The sequence below is a fragment of the Teleopsis dalmanni genome, chromosome 2, assembly GCF_002237135.1.
Source record: "Teleopsis dalmanni isolate 2A chromosome 2, ASM223713v2, whole genome shotgun sequence".
Lineage (NCBI taxonomy): Eukaryota > Metazoa > Arthropoda > Insecta > Diptera > Diopsidae > Teleopsis > Teleopsis dalmanni.
The window spans coordinates 101,467,859-101,490,826 of NC_051847.1; the positions used below are offsets into that span (position 1 = coordinate 101,467,859).

Sequence of the window (22,968 nt, forward strand, 5' to 3'; positions counted from 1 at the left end):
TTTTCAAAAGCGTTGAAGAGGATTTTGGTACAATTAAACCTTCTGATCTTAAGAGTTCTAAAATATCATTACCACAACGCCTGTTAATCCTGTGTTTTTTTAATATAACAGCTAATTTTTCACAAGTGTTTTTAGTTTTTTTATTTTCAACATCCTTTGTTTTGTTTCTTAAACAACTTTCACTGGAATTATTGTCTTTAATATTAATATCAATATATTTTCCAGGAACTAAGTCAATATTTCATTTGTTTTGATTTAATTTCTTTTTTTTAATATTTCATAGTTTAATGATTTTGTTTCTTTATTCATTTTGATTTTTTTAATATTTATTTCACAAATGTTTATTTACTACACTTCAAAATTATTGCGTCACTTCATTTATAAAACATAGCGTCATCTGAGGCAAAATTCAAATACGTTGCTATGAACACTAAAAATGAGAGAAAAAGCAAAGAAAGAGTATTTACATTCATGTTTTAAGCAATTGTTTTGCAAATTTGCTTGAACATGCGGACGCGGTATCAAAGACCGTCTTGTATACAATGTCTTCGAAGACCATTTTTTCTACTGGGATGTTAAAATTGCATTTGTACAATTTCATGCTGTAATAGTATTTGTACAGTTCCTAATGTGACTTAGCTTAGATAGGTTCATACACAACGTCATGATCGCCAATGCGTTTTTATCTGCCAACTTTTTTTCGCTTTAATTTCTGCAGAAGCTGTAGTGTTTAAAATTTCTTCTATCACAGTCATTAGTTTTAGCACTCACAGTAAACTACGCGTGTGTATCGACCAACTACAATAATTTTCTTCCTTGGATTTTTTTTTTATAGTTGATTTTTGAAATTAATTATTAAATTAAATTAATAAAAACCGAAAAAAGCGTGTTTTTCTTAACTAAGTTTTACTTGGTACAGCTCTGTGGAAGCGTGGACGAAACAAAAAAACTATAAGAAGTCCTTTAATAGAAATATAACAGTTAATAATAAAAAGAGTATATTCGAGACTCCTAATTAATATCAGCACATCAATGAATTTTTTATGACATCTATATAAAATTTAGATATAATTTCAATAAAATATCACACTTCATTTATTTGAATCGATTTCAATACTTTATTAGAATTATTTTTTGTTTTTTTTTATTTAATTTTATGTCTTCTTCTTCTTCTTAAGTTAGTGCTATTACGCACTTTTACTCTATAATGGCTGGGGGGCTTATCTCTACCCCACACTAGGCTTTAACTAGGCTAAAAAAAAAAATCATATCATTTATTTGTCTTTTAGTTGATGACGGACCTTAAATCAGCATATCTTCCTGAGAGTCCAGAAGTGGACTTGAGGATTGTTAGGGCGGGGTTAATTAGCGTATCAACTTTAGTGAATAATTTTAGAGCTCTGTCTCTGATATATTTTTTCACTGAGTCAATCCTAAGATCTCTATGTATGTCTGTTGATCTAATATACCATGGAATCTTAAACAGTTTTCTTAAAGCCAGGTTTTGAGCTATCTGTAATTGCTTTAAGGTAGTATTTGAGGCTTTGCAATATGTAACACATCCGTACAGTAGTGCAGGTTTAATTACTTGCGTATAAAGTAACTTTCTGTTTTTAAAGTTGAAGTGATAATTATTAAATAGCGGCTTTAATAAATGTAGAATCTTAGAGCAGCTATTCCGTTTGTATTTCAAATGTTTAACCCAATTGAACCGTTTGTCAAAAGTGACAAATAATGTGACATTTAACAACTTTTAGATAAATAGAAGATTTTATACTTCATAATTTACAATTTAGATAGTTCTCCCTGTGGGGAGCTATTCTTTTTTTTTAAGATTTTGATTTATTAGATTTGACATCTATCCGACAAGTTTACCACTGTTAGCTCTGCAAAGCCAATGAAAAAATAGACTCCAAGCATTAATAGACTCCAAAAATAGACTCCAACCAAAATACGGGAAGTATCGATGCAATCTTGCAGTCCTTTGTTAGTACTCCATTAAGTACACAAACTGCAAATTGGGTAATTGCATAACTATTTAAGCCTAAAAAGACTTTTTGGTTTATTTCTGTCAAGTCGAGGACATATGGTTTCAAGAATCTCGCAGTCCTAGCGATTTATCAGTTATCTTATATGGTGAGGCACAATATTGTTTCACAATGCTTAATTTTACTGTCTACAAAGATAGTTGTAATTCTAAGAATGAGTTGTACTAGTTTGCATTACCCCGACTGTTTTTTCGATTGCGTATATCTTGCGCTGAAGGAAACTGCGTGTCAAGAAGTCAGTATGACTTCCGTATCTTTAAATCTTCGAGTATATATCCGCTCCTGTTCCACTCCGCTGTTTTTCTGTTAGAGTAATGAGCGAAAATTTTATTTTCAAAGTCCATTATTTGTATCGTGTAGTCTGTGGCTGATTCAATAGATCTCTATTGAATCCTTTTATCCAAAATTGTATACTGTCCATAGTTGACTACATTTACGTAGTCTGAATGTACTTTTCTTCATTCTTTCTCATGAATATACAGATTTATGAGCTATGCACGCTATGAAAGAAATTATATAATTTATGCATTTCATATTGTTCGAAAATATCAACTTGCGAAATCTTCAAATTCACTAAAGAAGAATAATTGATAAACTCTCACAAAATGTTGAAATATACTTTTTAAAAAATTAAAATGTGTTTTCTTCCAATTGAGCTATATAAAAATTAAGTAGGATTTTTTAATAGAAGTAAATTACATATATTATTTTTACCTGTACTATCGTGCACAAAACACAAGAAGCTAACAACTTATATAAAAATTTGGAGTATATGTTGCAATCAGTAAAATTTTTTACAAAAAATACTGAGGCCTCGCATGATATCAAAAGGTTTGGAGAGCCTCGATCCTAGCTTGACGGAGCTACGGATTTTGCTCAGCACAATTTTTCATAGTCATATTAATATTGCAGAGATACTAAGCCTAGACATTGCGACGTAAATACAATCCCTTATGGAGCTATCGAAAGTTACTTTATAGACGTTTTCAAGTATTTGGCGCAGTGTGAATACCTCGTGAATGGTGGAGCGACCAGGTCGAAAGCCCCACTGATAAAGGCCTATCAGATAGTTGGCATATGCCTTCAACCTTTCACACAGTACAGTTGAAAGGACCTTGTACTCGACAGGTATTAGGCATATCCCACGATAGTTGGTGCAAATGATCAGGTCATCTTTTTAAAAAAGTTTGACTTTTAAATTCTTACTATTTCCGTATTATATGCAATTATAAGCTTATAAGCTCCATTATAAGCTGTTAAAGACTGTTTGCAGATATTGCAACTTAGGCTGCTGTTACTATTAAAATATTTTAAATATCATATAAAAATTTGTTTTTATAGTAATTATGCACATATATTAAATAAAAATAATAAATATTGTAATATAAAAATTAAGGAATATTCTTATTAGCTACACTCTAAAATTAGCACTATATTTTTACTTAAAATATACGTTGTAGTGTACACTTCTACACTTAAATGTGCAATTCGAGACGCTAGTTTATTTTGTAGTGTAGTAATTACTTCAAGTATCTGTGTGCGCCATAACATATTTTACATTAATATATAATAAATTTATTTACTCTATATGCTATTATTAACAAAAAATTTTATATACATAGAATATACCTATGCATAGAATTTTTTATTTTTTTAAGCTTCTTAATCATTTTCTCCCCTAAAAAACTTGAAACAAGCTTTCACCTTCAGTAAGAAAACCACTATCTGGCTACCCTGCTCAAGTTAAAGACAAGAACACACCTAAGCTCAATATTTTCAAAGAATTTTACATTAATTATATATTTATATATGGTAGGTACTTTTATTTGCAGATATCGCATTTCACTACTTGTCACCTAGAAATGGGTATAGTAATGTGGCTGGGAGCTGTTACAAAAATTCAAAAACAAGAACTAGTACCTATTCTATGACTATTTTTCTGCTTTTGTTACTTTTTATGTTTTTGTTTGATATCATATACAATAATTTAATAAAGTTGTGTTCAAACCGAATAAATATTAAGTAACTTATATTGATTTATAAATATAATATTTGTCTGTTTCAAATTCTGTATAAATTTGTTAACATATTTTTTTTTTTCTTGAAAATAGGATGCAAAATAAAAGCACTTAGAGCAAAAACTAACACCTACATCAAAACACCAGTACGTAATGAGGAACCAGTTTTTGTTGTTACAGGACGAAAAGAAGACGTAGCAAAAGCTAAAAGAGAAATTCTTTCAGCAGCAGAGCATTTTAGCTTGATTCGGGCAACTCGCAGACCCGTGCTTGATAATAATATGTCCAACAATAATATTGTAAATGGCAAAAATCCTCCAGGGCCTCCAACAATTCCTGGGCAAATAACAATTCAGGTCCGAGTCCCTTATCGTGTTGTAGGACTTGTAGTTGGACCAAAGGGAGCAACTATTAAACACATACAGCATGTAACTCAAACATATATCGTTACTCCATCGCGAGAGAAAGAACCGATTTTTGAAGTGACCGGTCTTCCAGACAACGTTCAAACAGCACGTAAGCAAATTGAAGCACATATTGCATTAAGAACTGGTAATTTAACACCTACTTCACCAAATGTGTTAAATATGGAAAATGATGCGACCTCGCTTCAAGCGATCGGTGCATTGAATCAAATTCTAAATGAAGATGTAAATGCTGATTTTATGGCAGCTATATATAAAAATGGTATTGGATCCACATTTGACAGTGTTGAAAATTTAAAACAAGAAGCTGTTGATACGTACTCCACAAATCAAAGTGTTCGCAATATTAATTTTGGGGTTCAAAATGTAAATGATGGCAGTAACGGTATATGCATAAACACCAACCATTTAATAGATTCTACATCACAGGTCAACAACTTTACTTTTCTACAAAATCTAAATATAAATAATAATGATTATGTTTCTACTGCCGGAGTGGATACTGCATGTGTGCAACAAACATTAGTTAATCAACAGATGCAACTACAACAAGATTATGCAATCAATCCTATAAATTTGAATACTAACAATTATGAAAAAATAAATGTAGATGAAAATACAATATTGGGTACCAACGGCATGACCCGATCTTGTTCATCTGCCTCTTCAACGATTTCATCAAAAAGTGTAAACAATAGCGGTAGCGCGACTGTAACTAGTAGTGGATGCGGAAGTGGTAGCAGTGGCAGTAGTAATAGTAGTCGACCTGAATTGATAAACATATGGAAAAATTTAAGTGATTCTTTAGATACAGATGAAGGAATTGGCGATTCGCCAAATATTTGGACACTACCCACAACCACTATTCCATTAACCGAATCTCGTTGTTCACCATCTACTTCAATAAGTCCCACCGACTCACTGTTAGGTGAAATTTGTTCTAGTAGTCAAGGCAGTGGCATTATTACAAATACTTTATCTCAAAGAGTACATATAGCCGAAACACAATTATCCCTTGGTACAACTTCTCGAGAATGTTTGGTATGTAATACGAAAAAGGTTACTGCTGCATTAGTTCCATGTGGTCATAACATGTTTTGTATGGAATGCGCTAAACGTATATGTTCTGCAGGAGAGGGTACATGTCCTATTTGTAGTTTAAGTGTTTATCATGCAATACGCATTCTTGTGTAGTTTACTTTCAAGGTATATCAAATATAATTTTTTTAGTAGAACAAAATATATTAAACTATCAAATCGATTTCTGAGCAAATATTCAATTTAATGTGTCATAGCTCATCCATTTACTTTTATTATATAGAAAATAAAGTGAAAATAGTATGATGTTTCGAATACACAAGTTTAGTTAATAAACTGAAAATAGTATTAATGTAATTTAACATCTGTCTGAGATCTGCTTTTAGTTAACTTTATATTTTATTCTTATGTTGATTGAAGTTAAGGTTTTACAAAACCTAAATAACACATTAGTAAGTGAAGAATATAACAATAAATTACAAACTTAAACTTTAGTTGAATATCAACTATTAAAATCCGCTTATTGATTTGAAAGCATTGTATGCTTAGTAAACATTTCAATGAAAAATGGAAAATGAAAAATGAAAAATAAAATTGCAACAGCAGACTCTAATAAATATTATGCAGCGAATCATATATCTATCTAATGATATGCATATACATATGTAGACACATGTTTAAAGAATAAACTAAATTTTCGAATTACTTCAGTTCATTTACTGGTTATATAAATATTAATATGAGATTAATTACAAATTAAAAGACTTAATAAATTAAGAAATGCAAATAATAATAATAAATGTCAATACTTTAAATAATTGTTAAATATAACAATTCAAATATAGATTTTATATTTTATAATTAATTTTGAAAGCAAAGAGAAAACATCCTTCGGATTGAAGGTACCCCCTATTAATTTGTTTTTCATGATATCTGAATTTTACCAAAAGAAATATCACTATAAGCTCCAAATAATACTTAAAAATTTATTTACTTAAATTGCAATCCACACAAAATCATATATAATATATAACATTAGTATTACATCATATTAGAAAATTAATTTATATAACACTACAATGTTGTAGTCATTAAATTTCATAATAATTGTTTAGATATTACATAATATTAAATAACATGAATATATACATTCATAAGAATTGTCAGTATATACATATGCGTAATACCAATTAATATAGTGGAGTAGAGAACATTTTACCATATGGACTGAAAAAAAATTATTAATCAATGCCAATATAAATAAAAAAGTTGAATAAAACTAAATTTCAGATATACATATACAATAAAAAATAATGTTTCTTCCGTAATCGCATTTAACATTGCTATTAAATAAATTTATTCAATATATATATTAATATAATCAATTATATTTTAACTGCATATTTAAAAAACTACAAAAATAGTAGCTCATATATGCATTAAGAAGAAATGCATTTTGACTTCATCGTTATTTAATATTTTTATAAAAAAAATTAACAAACATGCTATGTTTAAGCTTTTAAGTCAATTTTTCAAAAAAAATATATTCAGCTTTTAAAAGTGACCCCGCTTATATAGCTACATCACTTTCATTAAAAATATGAATTTATTAAATTCTATCGTCCTTGTCAGTATGTCATTAAAACTATTTTAACTATTTTTGTTATTGTTTTCATAATTCATATTATTCATATTATTCATATTACTTTTAAAAATAGTAGAATTTCTCAAATAATTTGGATGCGCAAATATTAAATACGTCATTTTAAATTCAGAAAGGCATTCTATTAAAAATAAAAGTAAATATACATACATCTGATCTTAATATTAGTATTGAAAAGATTTATATTTTATATATGAAAAATATTTTAATTGTAATATATCTGTGCTAGTCGAATAATGCTTATTTTATAAATCACTACGATATATTTAAAATTTTTAAAATAGCAGTATATCTTTTTCTCTTTATATCTTGTTCATTAAATACACATATATATTTAAAGAAAAATATTTACTCATTACATTATTTTTTTTTTAAGAATAAATATACAAACGTTATGACTGATAAATAAGCAGTATATGTATAAATTTTTATTTGTTTATTTTTCTATTTAATTATATTGTACTGTTATATCAATATTATTGAATATTAAGTGTATTAAATAAATTATAATATTAAATATATACTTATACGCACATTAAAAACATTGTGTAAATTTAATAATATAAAATACCCACAAACGCACTTATATATACATATACACATATATATATACGTATATATATATATATATATATAATAATATATATATAAATATAAACATATATATGTGTATATATAGATATATATATGTCGAAACTTTACAATTATGTAAAAAATAACTTAAAAGACTTGCATATTAATTACAGAATGATATTTATATACAAATGATATATGAAGGCATTTAAAAAATATACTTTTTAATATGTTTTAGAATATTGTAAATAATTTTTAACAACCATTGTGTTGGAGATGTGGTTAAGCCAGCATATATAAAGAATTTTGCATTTTGGGTGAATTTTGATGATATTGCTAAAAATGTGTAATAGTCGTAGTTTCTTTAAAAGAAAGTATGTACTGAAATCGTACGGTTTTGCTAACCGAACTCAATTAAAATGATAACCCGTCACACCAGAAAGCAGTAAAAAAGACAATTTGTTTTCGGATCACAAATTCCATATAATATATGAATATAATTAATTGAGTTTTGGATTTTTGTGTTTGTAGTTTTTGTATTAATAACAACTAGATTTATAAAAGAAATGTTTATTCCGACAAATGTCTAAATAGCAAGTACACATTTTTTAGGTTTTTTAGATATTTAGCTATAATTTGTCGCCGTCTCTATAGTTAAAATTTGCATTAGTATATACTTCTGCTTATATATTCAAATTAAAAGCATATTTATTCCATTTCTCTGATGATTAATTGAAATCATGGGCTCAAGTTGGAAGTAAGAAGAAAATGAGTATTGAAAATTACTTGAAAGTTATATATATTTATTTGTCTTGACAAATATACGAACTGAAATGTGAAATGTTAAGATTTTTCGACTAGATTTTTTTTTTATTTTTTATTGGAAAAAGTACAATAATTTGAACCTTAATGAAATTAATATATGGTATAAGAAATTATAAATCATGATATTGAAATAGATAAAAATTTTAGTTTTTACTTGAACTATTGTTGATTAGTATGAAATTTTCGATTTTTTAAAGAATTTATTTATATATCTTACTAAATGTATGTTTGCTGGTTAAGCGTCTCCAATATATATTCATATACATAGCAATTTTAATTTCATAAATATTATTAAAGTAACCAACAAAATATTGAGAGTGAGAAAAAAGGTGTTTATTTATATATTTAAATGTATAAAATAATTAAAAATGTAAAATATAGATACAAAATTAATTTGTTATTTAGGCAAATTGGTGCGCATGTGTTTCTATAATTTATTTTAGTTGTTATGTACACAATATTTTTGGTTTAAGTTACCTAAATAAATTACGAAATTTTGAAACTATTTATAATATTATAAATAAATAGTTATATAAATTTTTCAAGTAATTAATATAATAAAAGTGTTTTTTATTGTTTGTTTGTTTATAAAGGTGAAATTGGGCATTTAAATTTTTGTATACATATAAAATTATATGTATATATTTATAATATATATACAATTATATATTCCAATATCTGGCGCAAGTCTATAATTTAATCCATTTTGTTACAGAAAACATCATCTTTGGTTTTTTATTTAGACAGAAAAATTATTATGGAAAAATGCACAATATTTTTTGTTAATTATAACTTTTAAATCAATTAAAATAAATTGAACAATTTTCGTATGGCTTTGATTTAATTTATATTGATAAACTTTTAAAAAAGTAAAGGATATAGTGTTTTTAATTGTGAAGAAAATTTATTACATTAATATTTTATGCTTCTAAAATTAAAACAAGTATTGTGCAAGAAGTTTGTTAATAAAAGTTCTAATGCGAATCGTTACTCAATCCCTATATATATAGAAATAATTTTCGTTCTATTATAAAATATTCGGTTCATAATGAAAAAAATTTTGTCGTTATTTTAATTTAGCTATTAAGTGCATAAAATTAAATTTTGTATTGTTAAAATATATATTACATTTTTATAAATGCAGAATGAATATCAACAAAATTTTATAAATGATTACTTTTTGTAAAATATATGGCATGCATATAAAAGTTCACAACGAATATATTGTACTTAAATGTGCAGCTGTTTACTTAAAAATAAAGAACGTATTTATACGTTATTTATATTTGATCAACAAATATTTCTATATTCCCCTACTTTAAATAATTGTATCTATATAGGCTGCATTTAAATATTAGATATATGCTATAAGTTATAAGAAATATCCACATTGTGTTCGTAATAAGAAATAATAATGAAATCAAATAATGGTTGAAATGATACTTAAAAATATATTACGTATTAAGTAAAATAATTATAAATGATATTAAAAATATAAATATATAGATTCGAAATATATATATCAAAGGCCGAATGTATATCTTTTACATTATATTAAATAAATTAAATAAACGATATACATATATGCGCACCTAATTTTAAATATTTCTTTGCAAATATTATTCAGAATAATTGAATATACAAATGTATGTGTAGTCTATTCGTATGGCAGAAGGAATCTGAATATTGCTCTTGACAAATTTTTATTACATCTTGATTTTGTTTCTTATTGATTATATTGTAATTTTGATCGTAAATAATAATGCCAAACGTTGTAACATTAATTTGTCGAGTTTTGTTCTATTTCTTGAAACTTTTTTACAATATCGCAATATAATTGGACACATTAATTCTCTATTACCCAAGAATGTCCTAAAGTAGCCCACAATTAAACTGCTAGTGATAGTGTCAACGATCACTACAATTCCGTCGTAAGCGATCTTATATTTTGCGTATTCATAAAATTTTAATTTATGGTGATTTAATTTATGAATTTGTTGATATTTATTTACAAACTTTTTCTTGAACTAATATTACTTATTTACTTTAAAACTATAGCCAGTAATTTTTTCAAACAAAAAAATTGGAAACTAAAGGGTTAAGATTCTTTTGTAATTTTGGTTGTAGAATAGTATTGCGATTTTAACTTGATGGTATACTAAAGCAAGAGTGACGAACTGAATAAGCAGAATTACGAACAAAATTGTGACCATGAATATTTTCGGAATAAAATAGTAAAGACTGGTTCTTTTGGTATAAAATTCTTTATTTATTATAATTTTTTATTTAATTCATTATACATTTAGAAATTAAATTAAAAAATGTTAAAATTCCTGAAAATGGAAGAACGTTCAACGTTACCGATTTGGTCACGTTGATATGGTGAAGAATTTAATCAACGTTGCCGATTGTTTGTCAAAAAAAGCACAGAAGAATGCATTTGCTGGCCCACTTATGTTAAGCCGACGGTGTCAAAAAATAAAATTGCTTTAATTTTTTTTGTGTCTCTTAAAAATATGAACGACAGCTTTAAAAAGTTTTCTCTAAGCTGTCAAAATATATAGAAAAACATTTATAAAAGGTGTGTTTAATCTCTTCATTCCCATTCATAGCACAATTATACAAAATATGAACCAAATTTGAATAAGGTTTTATATGATAAAATGCGAAAATTTACTTATATTTATTTTTTCCGAAATAGGACATTTGGGGACAATGTAATAGCTCAACGAATATTGCAATCATATGTAAACAAAAATTCAAATAAAATTCAAAAATTTCATAAATTTAAAAATTGGCAAAAATTGTTTTATTTTGAAATTTTCAAAATTTTTACCATTTCTGTTAATTCTGTATTTATTTTACTTTTCAATTTATATAAATTATTTATTTTTATACAAAATGTAATTTGCTTGCATTATGTGCACATATGCAAGATTTGCTATTTGCCAAAACATAAAACTTGACAGATTGCAACAGTGATGCCAATGTCTTGCTTAGCGAATATAGGCCAGCATGCATTTTTTGCTATACTTGCGAGCCACCAAAAATGACTAATATAAAAATTGATAACTTTAAAACCCAATATGCGTTCCGTCTCAATGTTTGACCTATCAAGGTTGTTCCATCAAGGTGTTTTGTTAGTTACAAATTTGGTACATAAACCAATTTATTCAAGGTTTTTTAGGCACTTTAATCAAAGAAAACACTTGTATGAATTTTGATTTTGAATTAGTTCTTTATTAAAAAATTTTAAGCTTTTATACAAAAATCTTAACATTATGCTTATGCACCTAATCTCCACGATTTGTTATCCAACAGACCTTAAGAGTTCGAGGCAAAGTCACTTGTGGGAATTCCATGCATTAGCTAAGTTTACACCATATCTGCTTAATGCAGCTAGCTTAGTAAGCTAGTATATCTTCTGCTCAAAAAGTACCCGGATTTTGCAAATAAAACACACAAATTAAAATTTTATTCCGAATTTAGTTTATTTCCTTCAAAATATGCTCCTTCTGAAGCGATACACATATGCCAACGCTTAACCCAATCTTTCATACACTTTTCGTAGGCCCGTGAAGGATGGCTTTTAGTTCCTTCAGCGAATTCTCATTTACCGATTCAATCGACTCAAAACGCTTACCACGAAGGGGCAATTAGAGTTTCGGGAACAGGAAAAAGTCGCACGGAGCCAGATCTGGCGAATATGGTGTCTGAGCGATGACAGTGGTGCCGTGATTAGTCAAAAAATCGCGTACAACAAGAATTTTTCATAGTAAAAATCGCTAAATGCACTTGAGGTTGTCTCACATTAACAGCTGCTGTAAACAAACTAATTGACAGATGGCGCTCAAATTTGTACCATATGTCAAGAAAAGGTGTACCAATATAACAAAAAAAAAAGTTCTATTACTTAGGGTGTAGTTAACAAACAACAAAATCCGGATACTTTTTGAGCAGAAGGTAAATTTTGAAGCACAAAATCTATGAAGATCTGCCACCTAACATTTGCAATACAATATGCGCTCACATTTAAAATTTAGGAGCAAATATATCACAATCTAGATCACTTTTGCTGAACGAAAATGTTAAAAAATTTATTTTACCTATAAACGACAATGATGCGCATGTTAATCAGTAATACAATCTAATTTTGAGACACTAAACTCTAAATTACAGCAGATTTCCAATCCTTTTTTAATCAACATAATACCTTGATCCAATTATCTAAAATAACAATAACTAACTTAACGGCAAATATTTATAACTCTTGAAGCTACATGTCCCAACTCTTGAAGCTACATGTATACAACATGTCCTTAAGAAATAATATGCTGACATTACAACTCTCTAAGAAATGTGTCGAAAGGGAAAATAATGCTCAAAAAGCGTATATTACCACATCTACTATAGATGTATGCAATAGAGAACGAGTTTGGAATCAGATTTGTGATATGCTATAAAATAAGCACTTGACCTCAACTTTCACCTAGTAATACTAAATTCCAGCATCTCGGCATTTTTAAGGCAGTACGGTCCTCCGATCTCATGCACTATGCGTACTGTTGCGGAACAACTAATTGTATCATGATGATACTACTGCACAGAAGGTCACAGTATATCAAACTACCCTGTGGTGTCTCTATGCCTAAATGTAATATACCAGCGAAACTACGACTGTATAAAATGACATCGAACAACATGATCAACTCCATTAGAATTAGGAATAATTTTTCCAAGCCGTTTGAACAACAGATTCCGAACAACAGATTTGAACTGTACTGGTACAATATTTTACAAAGCTGTGATGCCATTTGAGTATGCCGACGTTATAAATATTTTTGGTAAGAGCTCCCGTGCCATCAGTGCAGCTTTTCTCCATTTAGAAAAACAAGCGAAGCAAATTTTTAATAAATGACTGTTGACAACTATAAAATCAAAGTTATAACTTCATTTATTTAGGAACTAGCATAAACACCAAAAATGATGTCAACTTAGAGAATTAACTAAGAATCACTCCTGTCAATGGATATTACTTTTTTGCCCTACTTAGAGTTAAGTAGAAATAAATTGAAAAATAAAACCTGTTCTCGGCAAACAAAATTATAGGGAATTATACAAAATTATGGAGGATTATATACTACATCAAATTCCCAGTCCAAGTCATGTGGCAATTGTACATGTTCGAAAAAATTCTAAACAATTCCAATGCAAGCTCAAAGCAAAACATAACGTTTTTTTTGTGCTGTTCAGATTTCATTATACGTAGGTAGTTCGGTCAACTGGTTGCTTGTTTTTTAGAATGATGATACTTTGATACGTTATTGCCGTTAAGTAAAGCTGTGACCTAATGTTTGTGTATTTCGATGTTTTATTTCTTTTATTTTTGATTATTTGGGGGTTATCTCTGTCGATGTGGTGATTTTCTGTTATTATATGACTGGCGACATTTGATTTTATGTGAGGGTTTATTTTTTTCGGTGCTTCTCTTGCTTTCTTTACGTATTCTTCAAGCCTTACTGATAAGGGTATTTTTGTTTGTTGGATGTATATTTTGTTGCAGGAGCCGCAGTTGATTTTGTATACTCCGTATTTTTCTTAGGGGTGAATTGGATCTTTTGTGGATGGTAATAGGCTTTCGAGTTGATGTGGTCTACTGGAGTAAAATAGGTCGTTATGGAATTTTTTAAATTTGGTTTTAAGACATTTGGAGACGGTGTTGTTGTTTTCTTTGTTTTGGTTTTTCCGCTGTTGGTGTCCTCATATTTCTGGAATATAGTTGCCTGCGTTTCTTTATTATGATTTTGTCGATTAATAGCTGCTTGTGTTAAAGATAGTGTGAGCATTCTATGTATCATGTGGTGGAAAGCGTCCATTTTGTGTTGGAACGAATGGTTTGAGTTATTGGCTATGGCACGATTAAATTTGCTATGGCACGATGAAATGAATTTCATTTTAATAACTAAACACAAACTCTCGGATTTATTTGCGAAAATTAATATTCTTCAAGTCAAGAATTTAATTTTAAAATTAAAATTTAAATTATCGAAAAAATATTCACGTACACACAAAACTTAGAACAAATGTCAAAAACTCGTTTGTAAACAAAACAAGAAACGTCAAAGTATGAAAGCTTTGGTTGAACTAAATACAAAGCACGGCGAATTCAAGAACGCACGAAAACACAAAGCACAGAAATTACTTACAGGTGAACAACAGCAGCAAAAGACAACAAGTATCAAAAATACCAACGCCAAATGTACCGATGCGCTACAAAGAAAGCTTTGGTCGTTTGAGTATAAATAAACGCGCATTGTACAAGCAAGGGGACTTATTGGGAAGCTCTCAAAGGTAGTAATACGTCTTTGTGAAACAAGTCAGTAGAACTATAGACAAGGTAGTTATATACATCTTGACTAGTAGTCTTGTATCACGTCAAGGTAATTATATACATTTTGCCTAGTAGATTTTATATGTAGTCTTATATATAAATCAAGCCAAGGTAGTCATGATACATCTTGACTAGGAGTATTTTCTGTAGGATTGAGTTAGGGTAGTAATACGTCCTAACATTAAAAAATGCTAAGCAAGGCTGTAACCCAGCATAATACTTCTAATCTCCAGTTAACGACATCATCTTACAAAACACCAAGACTAGCACGAGTACTGTAGTCTGATAGCAACATTTCAGACACGTGGAAACAACAATCGGAACAATTATCAAAGCACGATTATTCCAAATAATCGTAGTCATCAAATTAGCAAACCAGCATTATATTATAATTATATTAGATTGTAAAACCTTATTTTATTTTAAATTCTCCTTAATAAATAATTGAATTACTATATCACATTGTCTTTGATTTCCAAAAATAAAAATTATATTGCAACGACCCCTGGACAACGGCTAAGTATACTTCAGCGTTACTAACGAACGAAAACGTGTCGTTACAACAGTGAATTCGAAAACGCCATTTTTGTGTCGTATGAGTAGGTCTACAAATGGTAGGCAGTCGTTATTCGTTCGTGTGTGAATTCAATGTTTCTGTTTGCACTGCCGAGATTCTCTTAGGTTTCTTGTTGCCTGTTTTTCTTTACGATTGCAAACACATCATCTACATATTTGATCCATATCCTTGGTAGAACATCGTTTTCCTTTAAACTGGACTTTAGTTTGCTTATGAACAAATCGCTTAAAAGAGATTATAGGTGGTCTTTTGTTTGTTTAAAGAATCTGTCTCTGAAGTTGAAGTAATTTTCTTCCATACGGAATTGGCACGGGGATCTGTCTGTTATAGTCTGCTACAATCTCTCGCATTTATTTTCTGGGTTTGTGATTTTTTGGTTAGGCTTGTAATGAACCTTAGAGCCGAGGTTTCGCTCGCCGGATCCCAGAGTCGTTACAATAATATATCTTTGCAACCCTGAATCTTCTCGTAATACAATAAGTTTGACATTTGATCATTTTTATTTTGTACTTTTATATTTATTATATATAGTATTTTCTTTATTTACAATATAATTTATACGTATCTACTAACAAAAAATAATTACAAATTTCTAGAATTTTTATACTTCCTGTATTAAAAAAAAAAACTGATTAATGGTGGACTAGGAACCAACGCTACCGCCAAGGCTGCGTTGCTAAGAATGAGTGTTACCGACTGGGCTACACTGATTGACTAGAAACCAACGCTACCGACAAGGCTGCGTTGCTAAGAATCAGTGTTACCGACTGGACTACACAGGTGGACTAGGAACCAAGGCTGCATTGCTAAGAACCAGTGTTACAGACTGGGCTACACTGGTGGACTAGGAACCAACGCTACCGACAAAGCTGCGTTTCTAGGTTGGGAATCAATGTTCTACGAATTTAGTAATTACCTCTGTTATTACCTTTGCTGTGAAGTGTTCTGCTTCGTGGCCTGTGATCAAGTGGCTATGCACTTGCTTCGATGCGCACTGTTCTAAGTGCTGCGACCAAGTCCCCTTTTGCTTGATTTTACTCCTCCTTTTATATAAATCTTGCGAAACGGAACTTCTAACTTCAGAATGGACATTGTGTAAATTTCTTCTAAGTTGTTATTGCCTATTCTAAATGCCTGCGGTTGGTTTTGCTATGTTTGCTCTTGTTGTTTGCTGCACATTTATTAAAACTTCGGCAAAATAAATGACACTCAAAAAAAAAAAAGAGAAGTGTTGCTAATTAATTTATATTTCACGGAGGATTATTGTTTTTTAATTTTATTAAACTAATAATAACTTAATGTTATTAATAATTTATTTAACTTCATAATACTTTAATTTTTAAATAGTTCATATTAACTTATTAATACCTTAATTTTATTAAAAGCTTATGCTAACATTTTTTTATAAGTTTATATTAACTACTAATAAAAAAATGTTTTTTTTACTATTAACTAAAAATAGCTTAATTCTATTGTTGTGTTACTATTATTTATTTTTCTGTTTTTTTTTTTTGTTTTACATTAATAATAACTTAATTGTATGCTTAGTGCATTTTTATTTTTGTGGCGACGTGGTAAAAGTAGTCGTAAAAGTCGTCACACTCAGTCCCTTTATTGAAAAGAGGGAACGACCCGAATGGCACCAGAATTTGCTATCAGCGCCTTATGCTTCTTTTCCTCGGAAAAGAAAAGGAAAAGCAAAGACGCTGTTTGTAGTGTTAAAATGACTGTCTTTATTATAAAATTTTATTGACTCAAGAGAGTTTCCAAATTAACTTATGCTAATTATTATGCTACAGAAGTTATACAAATTTCCACTAAATAGCTTCCAGCCAACAATGTCAGAACATCAGAGGCCTTATATAACATTACTCTATTCACTGGACTCTAGCTAACGATATCAAAACATCAGAGGCGTTATAAAATTACTCTACTGTACAAACTCTAGCCAATGATGTCAGAACATCAGAGGCGTTATGTAAAATTACTCTACTGTACAAACTCTAGCCAACGATGTCAGAACATTAGAGGCGTTATATACGACTCTACGCAAAATTCTACAAATTTATTTAGCCTTAGTATCAAAATACTATAGACTTTCAAAAAGACTTAGCGTTAGAGTAGGTGACTACTCACTTCGGGATGCTGGCGCTAAGTGATTTTGCATACAAAAATCTCGTCTATTTATATGCAATTATTCTCACTTCATTATTTGCACGCACAACCGCACAAGTGTAATTCCGCGTGCATAAACAAATAATGCATTTCTTCGCAAGGTAACGGCTCTGCCGTGAGCTTGGCTTGACTTGTGCTGGCTGTGCGTGTGGATGTTCGCTGCTGGCTCTGCTGTGCTGGCTGTGCGTGTGGCTGTTCGCTGCTTGTTTGTTTAAAATATGTAAATAGATTTTTATGCAGAGAATTTTAGTAAAAATTATAATTTTATGTAGGGCGGAAATTTGTACAAAATTCCGTCCTTACACGATGTTCCTTGGATTTTAGCAAAAGAAACTAATTCTTTGTCTGGGAGCTTTTTAATTTTTGGGGTTTTTTCGATGTTTCTCTGCCGTATACTAACTTGGTTAAACTGTATTGGGATAATGATGTCTCCAATCTGTAGGTTACTCTGAGTGCTAGATAGGAAATCCAAACCCAATACTAAGTCGTTAGCCATTCGTTTCAATCCCAGTAGCTGAATTTCTTGTCTTAGTTTTCCTATGCTAACTGTGGTTATTGCTTCTTCTTGCGCCTCGTTCCATCTGCTAAGATGATGTCTCTACTGCAGTGTTTTCTCTTTGCATTGATTTTTACCACTGGCCGCGCCTGTGTTTATAGCAGTAGATACCAATGTGTCTTGAATTCGTGCATTTACTCTGAGGTACTTGTTCGTGGTTTCTCTTTTGTTTACTTGGTACGCGCTACGTTCTGCTTGAGTGAAGTGACGTGATCTTAGTCTGTTTCCCTGAGCATTTGGTCTTCGACAGCCTTCTATGGTGCGTACATCCTTTTTCCCACATTGCCAGCAAAACAGAACCTGTGGATTACGGCACGCCTTTGCTATGTGTCCTGTTTCACCACAGTGATAGCATATTTTTACTGGGCTAGTGTGTCTGACTTGGCCAAATGGTATTTTGTCTCCCTCTGTCAATTTGGCGAGACTCTGTTGGTTTCTTCTTGTTCTCTTCTGTATGGATGATTTCTGCTAGATTTACTAGCTCCATTATGGACTGAAATTCTCTACGCCTGATGTATAAATGATATTCTGTTCTGCTATTATGAAATATCCTATCCAGCAGTTGCGCTGCTGTATAATTTAGATATTTCATCAACCGCTGCATCACTAGAATATAAGGAACATTGAAATCTTCCTTACTTTGCTGGTGTCTCTGTCGGACTTCATCATCAAGTTGTTCCAAGTAGCGACGAGGTAGGAAAGACTTCGTCGGTTATGTCGGTCGAACTTCGTCGGTTATGTCGGAACCACACCAAAGCTTTGTCTTTTAACAACTCAGGCATAATCCTTGGCATATTTAGTTGGATGTCATAGACATCTGCGAGTTTTTCCAGCCGTTCGATGAAGGCAATGGGATCTGCTCCTCTGTCATATTTTAAGAACTATTTTCGTATTTGGTCAATTACTAAGGCATACGCATCGTGTATCTAAATTTTGTTCACGGCAACAAGAAAATAACAAAATAAATTTGCTTAAAATAGAGCATAAAAAATTTCACAAGTATAAGAGCGCCAGAGAAACACCCTTACAAACAAATAGTCAAAATGTTGCAAAAAAAAAAGACAATGACTATAAGCTAAGTAAAGAAAAAACAAGTGTAATTTGCAGTAAGGAGTTAACCACAGCTATATTTAAAGCGGTCACGATTCCAAAACTACCGCAATTTATGACAACTGATCCAGAGCTGTGGTTCACCCAAATTGATGGGGTGTTGCATTGCCACAATATTTCGTCAGACACGTCGAAATTTTATACTGTTATATCAGTTTTGGATGCGGAAACACTAGCGGATTGTGGCTAAAAATCCGACAGCCACAAGCAAGTATGATAAACTAAAACAAGAACTTATAAATTGTTTCGGTGCCTCGACAGAGAAACAACTTACCAAACTTCTCACTGGTCTGGATTTAGTGAATAAGAAGCCAAGCCAGCTACTACGTAAGATGACAGATCTAGCTGGAAACAATGTATCAACAGAAGCATTTTCTACCTTGTGGATGCAGTGAATGGCAAATAACGCTAGATGTATTCTGTCAATATACAAGAGCGAAACCTTAAATGATCTAGCTGAAATTGCGGACTGAATATTAGATAATTCTCCTACGTCACCATATATAAGGGCAACGGCGAATTGTAACAGTCTAATATACACGAATTCCACATCAGCAACAAGAATCGGTGCACTTGAATTCATAATGTTGGCCACAGAAACGTCTATCAATCAATTAACTCCCAAGATGAGTGACTTATCTACTAGCATGACATGGGAAGGTCCAATGTCTTCAAATTCATACGACAGTGTCCAAGCAGTTAATCGCATTCGAGTAAAGTATGTCGATACTATATAAGATTTGGAATTGCACTAAAAATTGTGAACAGCAATGTGAATTCCAAGCCTCAACAAACACCCAACAACCTTCCGGAAACTAAAATTGGTACCATCTGTCCATGCAACGGGTGACACCATCGAAAGTCAATGCATAATTGAAAAAAGACTTCACGTTCGTGATCGCAACAGCAACTTAAAGTTTTTGATTAATTCAGGCTTACAACTCTTTGCTGCCAACAACACAGTCATTTCAGCATACGGTGTTAAGAATTTGAACATCGACTTTAGTCTACGACGTTCATTTCAATGGATTTTATAGTAGCTGACGTAAAATGTCCTATAATCAGTGTTGACTTTCTTTCTAACTTTGGCTTTATTATTGATTTTAATTCGCAATAACTAATTGATTCCGTTACTAAACTAAAAGCACAAGGCACCACGCACACCAATTATGAATCAAATTCGGTATCAACAATAAGTACAAATGCAAGATATTATAATGTGTTAAAGCAATACATTAGCTCAACTAAACCGATATAGTTTCAAGCACCGATATCTACTGCAATTGGTCATTGCATCATCTGCAACTGTCAGCCGATCTCAGAGAAGCCATGTCGGTTTGCGGATGAGAAATTAAAAGCTGTAAAAGTTGAAGTAGACGAATTGCTACGACAAGGTATAATACGGTCATCGAAAAGTGCATGATCTAGCTCAAAATATTTAGTTAAAAAAAAAAAATAAGAAGCTAAAGAACATGTGCAGATTATAGAAAATTTAATCACCATACTCAACCACACAAATATCCTATACCGCATTTAGATGACATCAGCAAAAAGCTACACACAAAAAACAGTTTCACGAAAATTGACATTAAAAAAGCGTATTACAACATACCGATGCATCCAGAGGATATTGAAAAAACTGCAATTACGACTTCTATGGGACTTTTTGAGTTTGTGATAATGCCCTTTGGCTTAAGAAAAGCAACGCAAACGTTTCAGCGACATATGGATTCGATTCTTCGCGATTCATCGTATGTATTCTGCTATGTCGACAATATTTTAGTATTCTCCAGCAACGATGAGGAGCATAAGCAACACCAAGCAACCGTTTTTCGAGACTGAAAGAGGTGAACCTTTTCATAAACGTATCGAAATGTGAGTTTAGCATAAATGAACTTCAAATTCTTGGTTACCGTATCACATCGATTGAATCCGCCAGCGGAACGTGTTACAGCTAAAGCGTCTTATCCTAAGCCTACGACGATTCAAAAGTTACGAAGATTTCTAGGCATGATAAATTTTTTTCGTAAATGCATGCCAAATGCATCAGAGCATCAGGCGCCGTTAACTAGTTTATGTTAAAAGTCGATCAAAAATGACAAAACTATGTATAGACTACGCAACTGGAAAAAGCGTTTATAGCCTGTAAAAGTCAAATACTTAAATTGACACAAATATCGTTTTTATCCTCAACAGCACCTCTTTGCCTCACTACAGATGCATCAGACATCGCTGTCGGAGCTCATTTGGATCAAATGAAGATCATCAGTGGAAACCTGTAGGCTATTTCTCGGCGAATCTGAAGACATCGCATTAGAATTATAGTACATATGATAAAGAATTGTTAGCAGTATACCTTAGCCAACAAGCACTTTAGGCACATCTTAAACGGTCGTGACTTTGTGATAAAAACCGACCATAAGTCTTTAACATTTACTTTTCAGCAAAAACTGGATTTACTTTTCAAAGCATCACAAAGACAATTGCGTTTTTAAGTTATATAGGAGAATTTTCAACGAACGAAATACACGTACCTGGCACTGACAACTCAGTTGCTGATGCATTATCCAGAGTGAATGAAATCGCGATGCCAGCGTCAGTTACGCACGAAGAGATTTAGTTACAACAAACAAATGATAAAGAGTTAAAAAAACTGATAAACAGCACGTCTTTAATATTAAAACAATTTCCATGCTAAGGGGATGTCAAGCTTTACTTCGATACATTAATGTCAGTATTACGACCGTATATTCCAGTGTCTCTTCGGAAAAAAATATTCAATATGATCCGTTATTTGTCACATGCAAGTGCTAAATCTTCGGTACTGCTTAACAATGATAGAAAAATTCAAGCGCTGGCCAGTAGTGGTACCAATGAAAGATATGTCAGCCGATACTGTGGCTACATGTTTTTACTTTGTATGGATCCCCTGGTTTGGTGCGCCTCAGGGAGCTCAATTCGAGAGTGAATTGTCACGGTCAGAAATCGATTTTCAAACACAAGAAATTAACACATACACAAATGTATTTCTTCGAGCCGATCATGTGAAGAAACCATTAGAACCCCTTTACATGGGACGGTATGAAATTAAGAAAAGAATAAGCAAATGTATTTACACTATATGCATCGAAGGTAAGGATCGAAGGTAATATATGGTATAAGAATATATAAGAATGTAATATATATGTGGACCGACTAAAACCCGCTTTCTTCGAGAAAGATACAAACGAGCTGCCATTACCACATCAGACATACAGCAGAAGGCCAAAAATAATAGTAACATTTTGCGAATGATGTAAACTAATATGGCGTTTATGTTGACCAAAAATGGCTCTTTTTGAATGATTTGGAATGGTTTACATTCATTGTAATTCGTTTGTTCTCATTTTAAACAGCTGATTTTTTAATTTGGGTGTTAATTTGATTTTTGGCCTGTGCCAAAAAAATGTTGCATGAAGGTTAAATATGCCTTCAAACCTTACAATATAAACTTAAAACATATTTTAAACTTCGATTAATTACTTTTTGGAAAGCGGAAGTTCTAAAAAGAGGTGCATTGTTTTCAAGAA

The 22,968-nt window shown here is 31.0% G+C and overlaps 2 protein-coding genes across 2 annotated transcripts in view; one reads left to right on the forward strand and one right to left on the reverse strand.

Moving 5' to 3' along the window:
* The window catches only part of LOC119686205 (kinesin-like protein KIF17), a 223,738-nt gene that overhangs the window by 134,268 nt on the left and 66,502 nt on the right, over positions 1-22,968 (reverse strand). The window lies entirely within an intron of this gene.
* On the forward strand, positions 4,160-5,771 carry LOC119686204 (RNA-binding protein MEX3B-like; the record flags this gene model as incomplete). The annotated part of the gene is given in 1 exon segment (XM_038100715.1): positions 4,160-5,771. A coding segment is annotated over 1 exon segment (1,526 nt), but the record flags the coding sequence as incomplete, so codon positions are not given.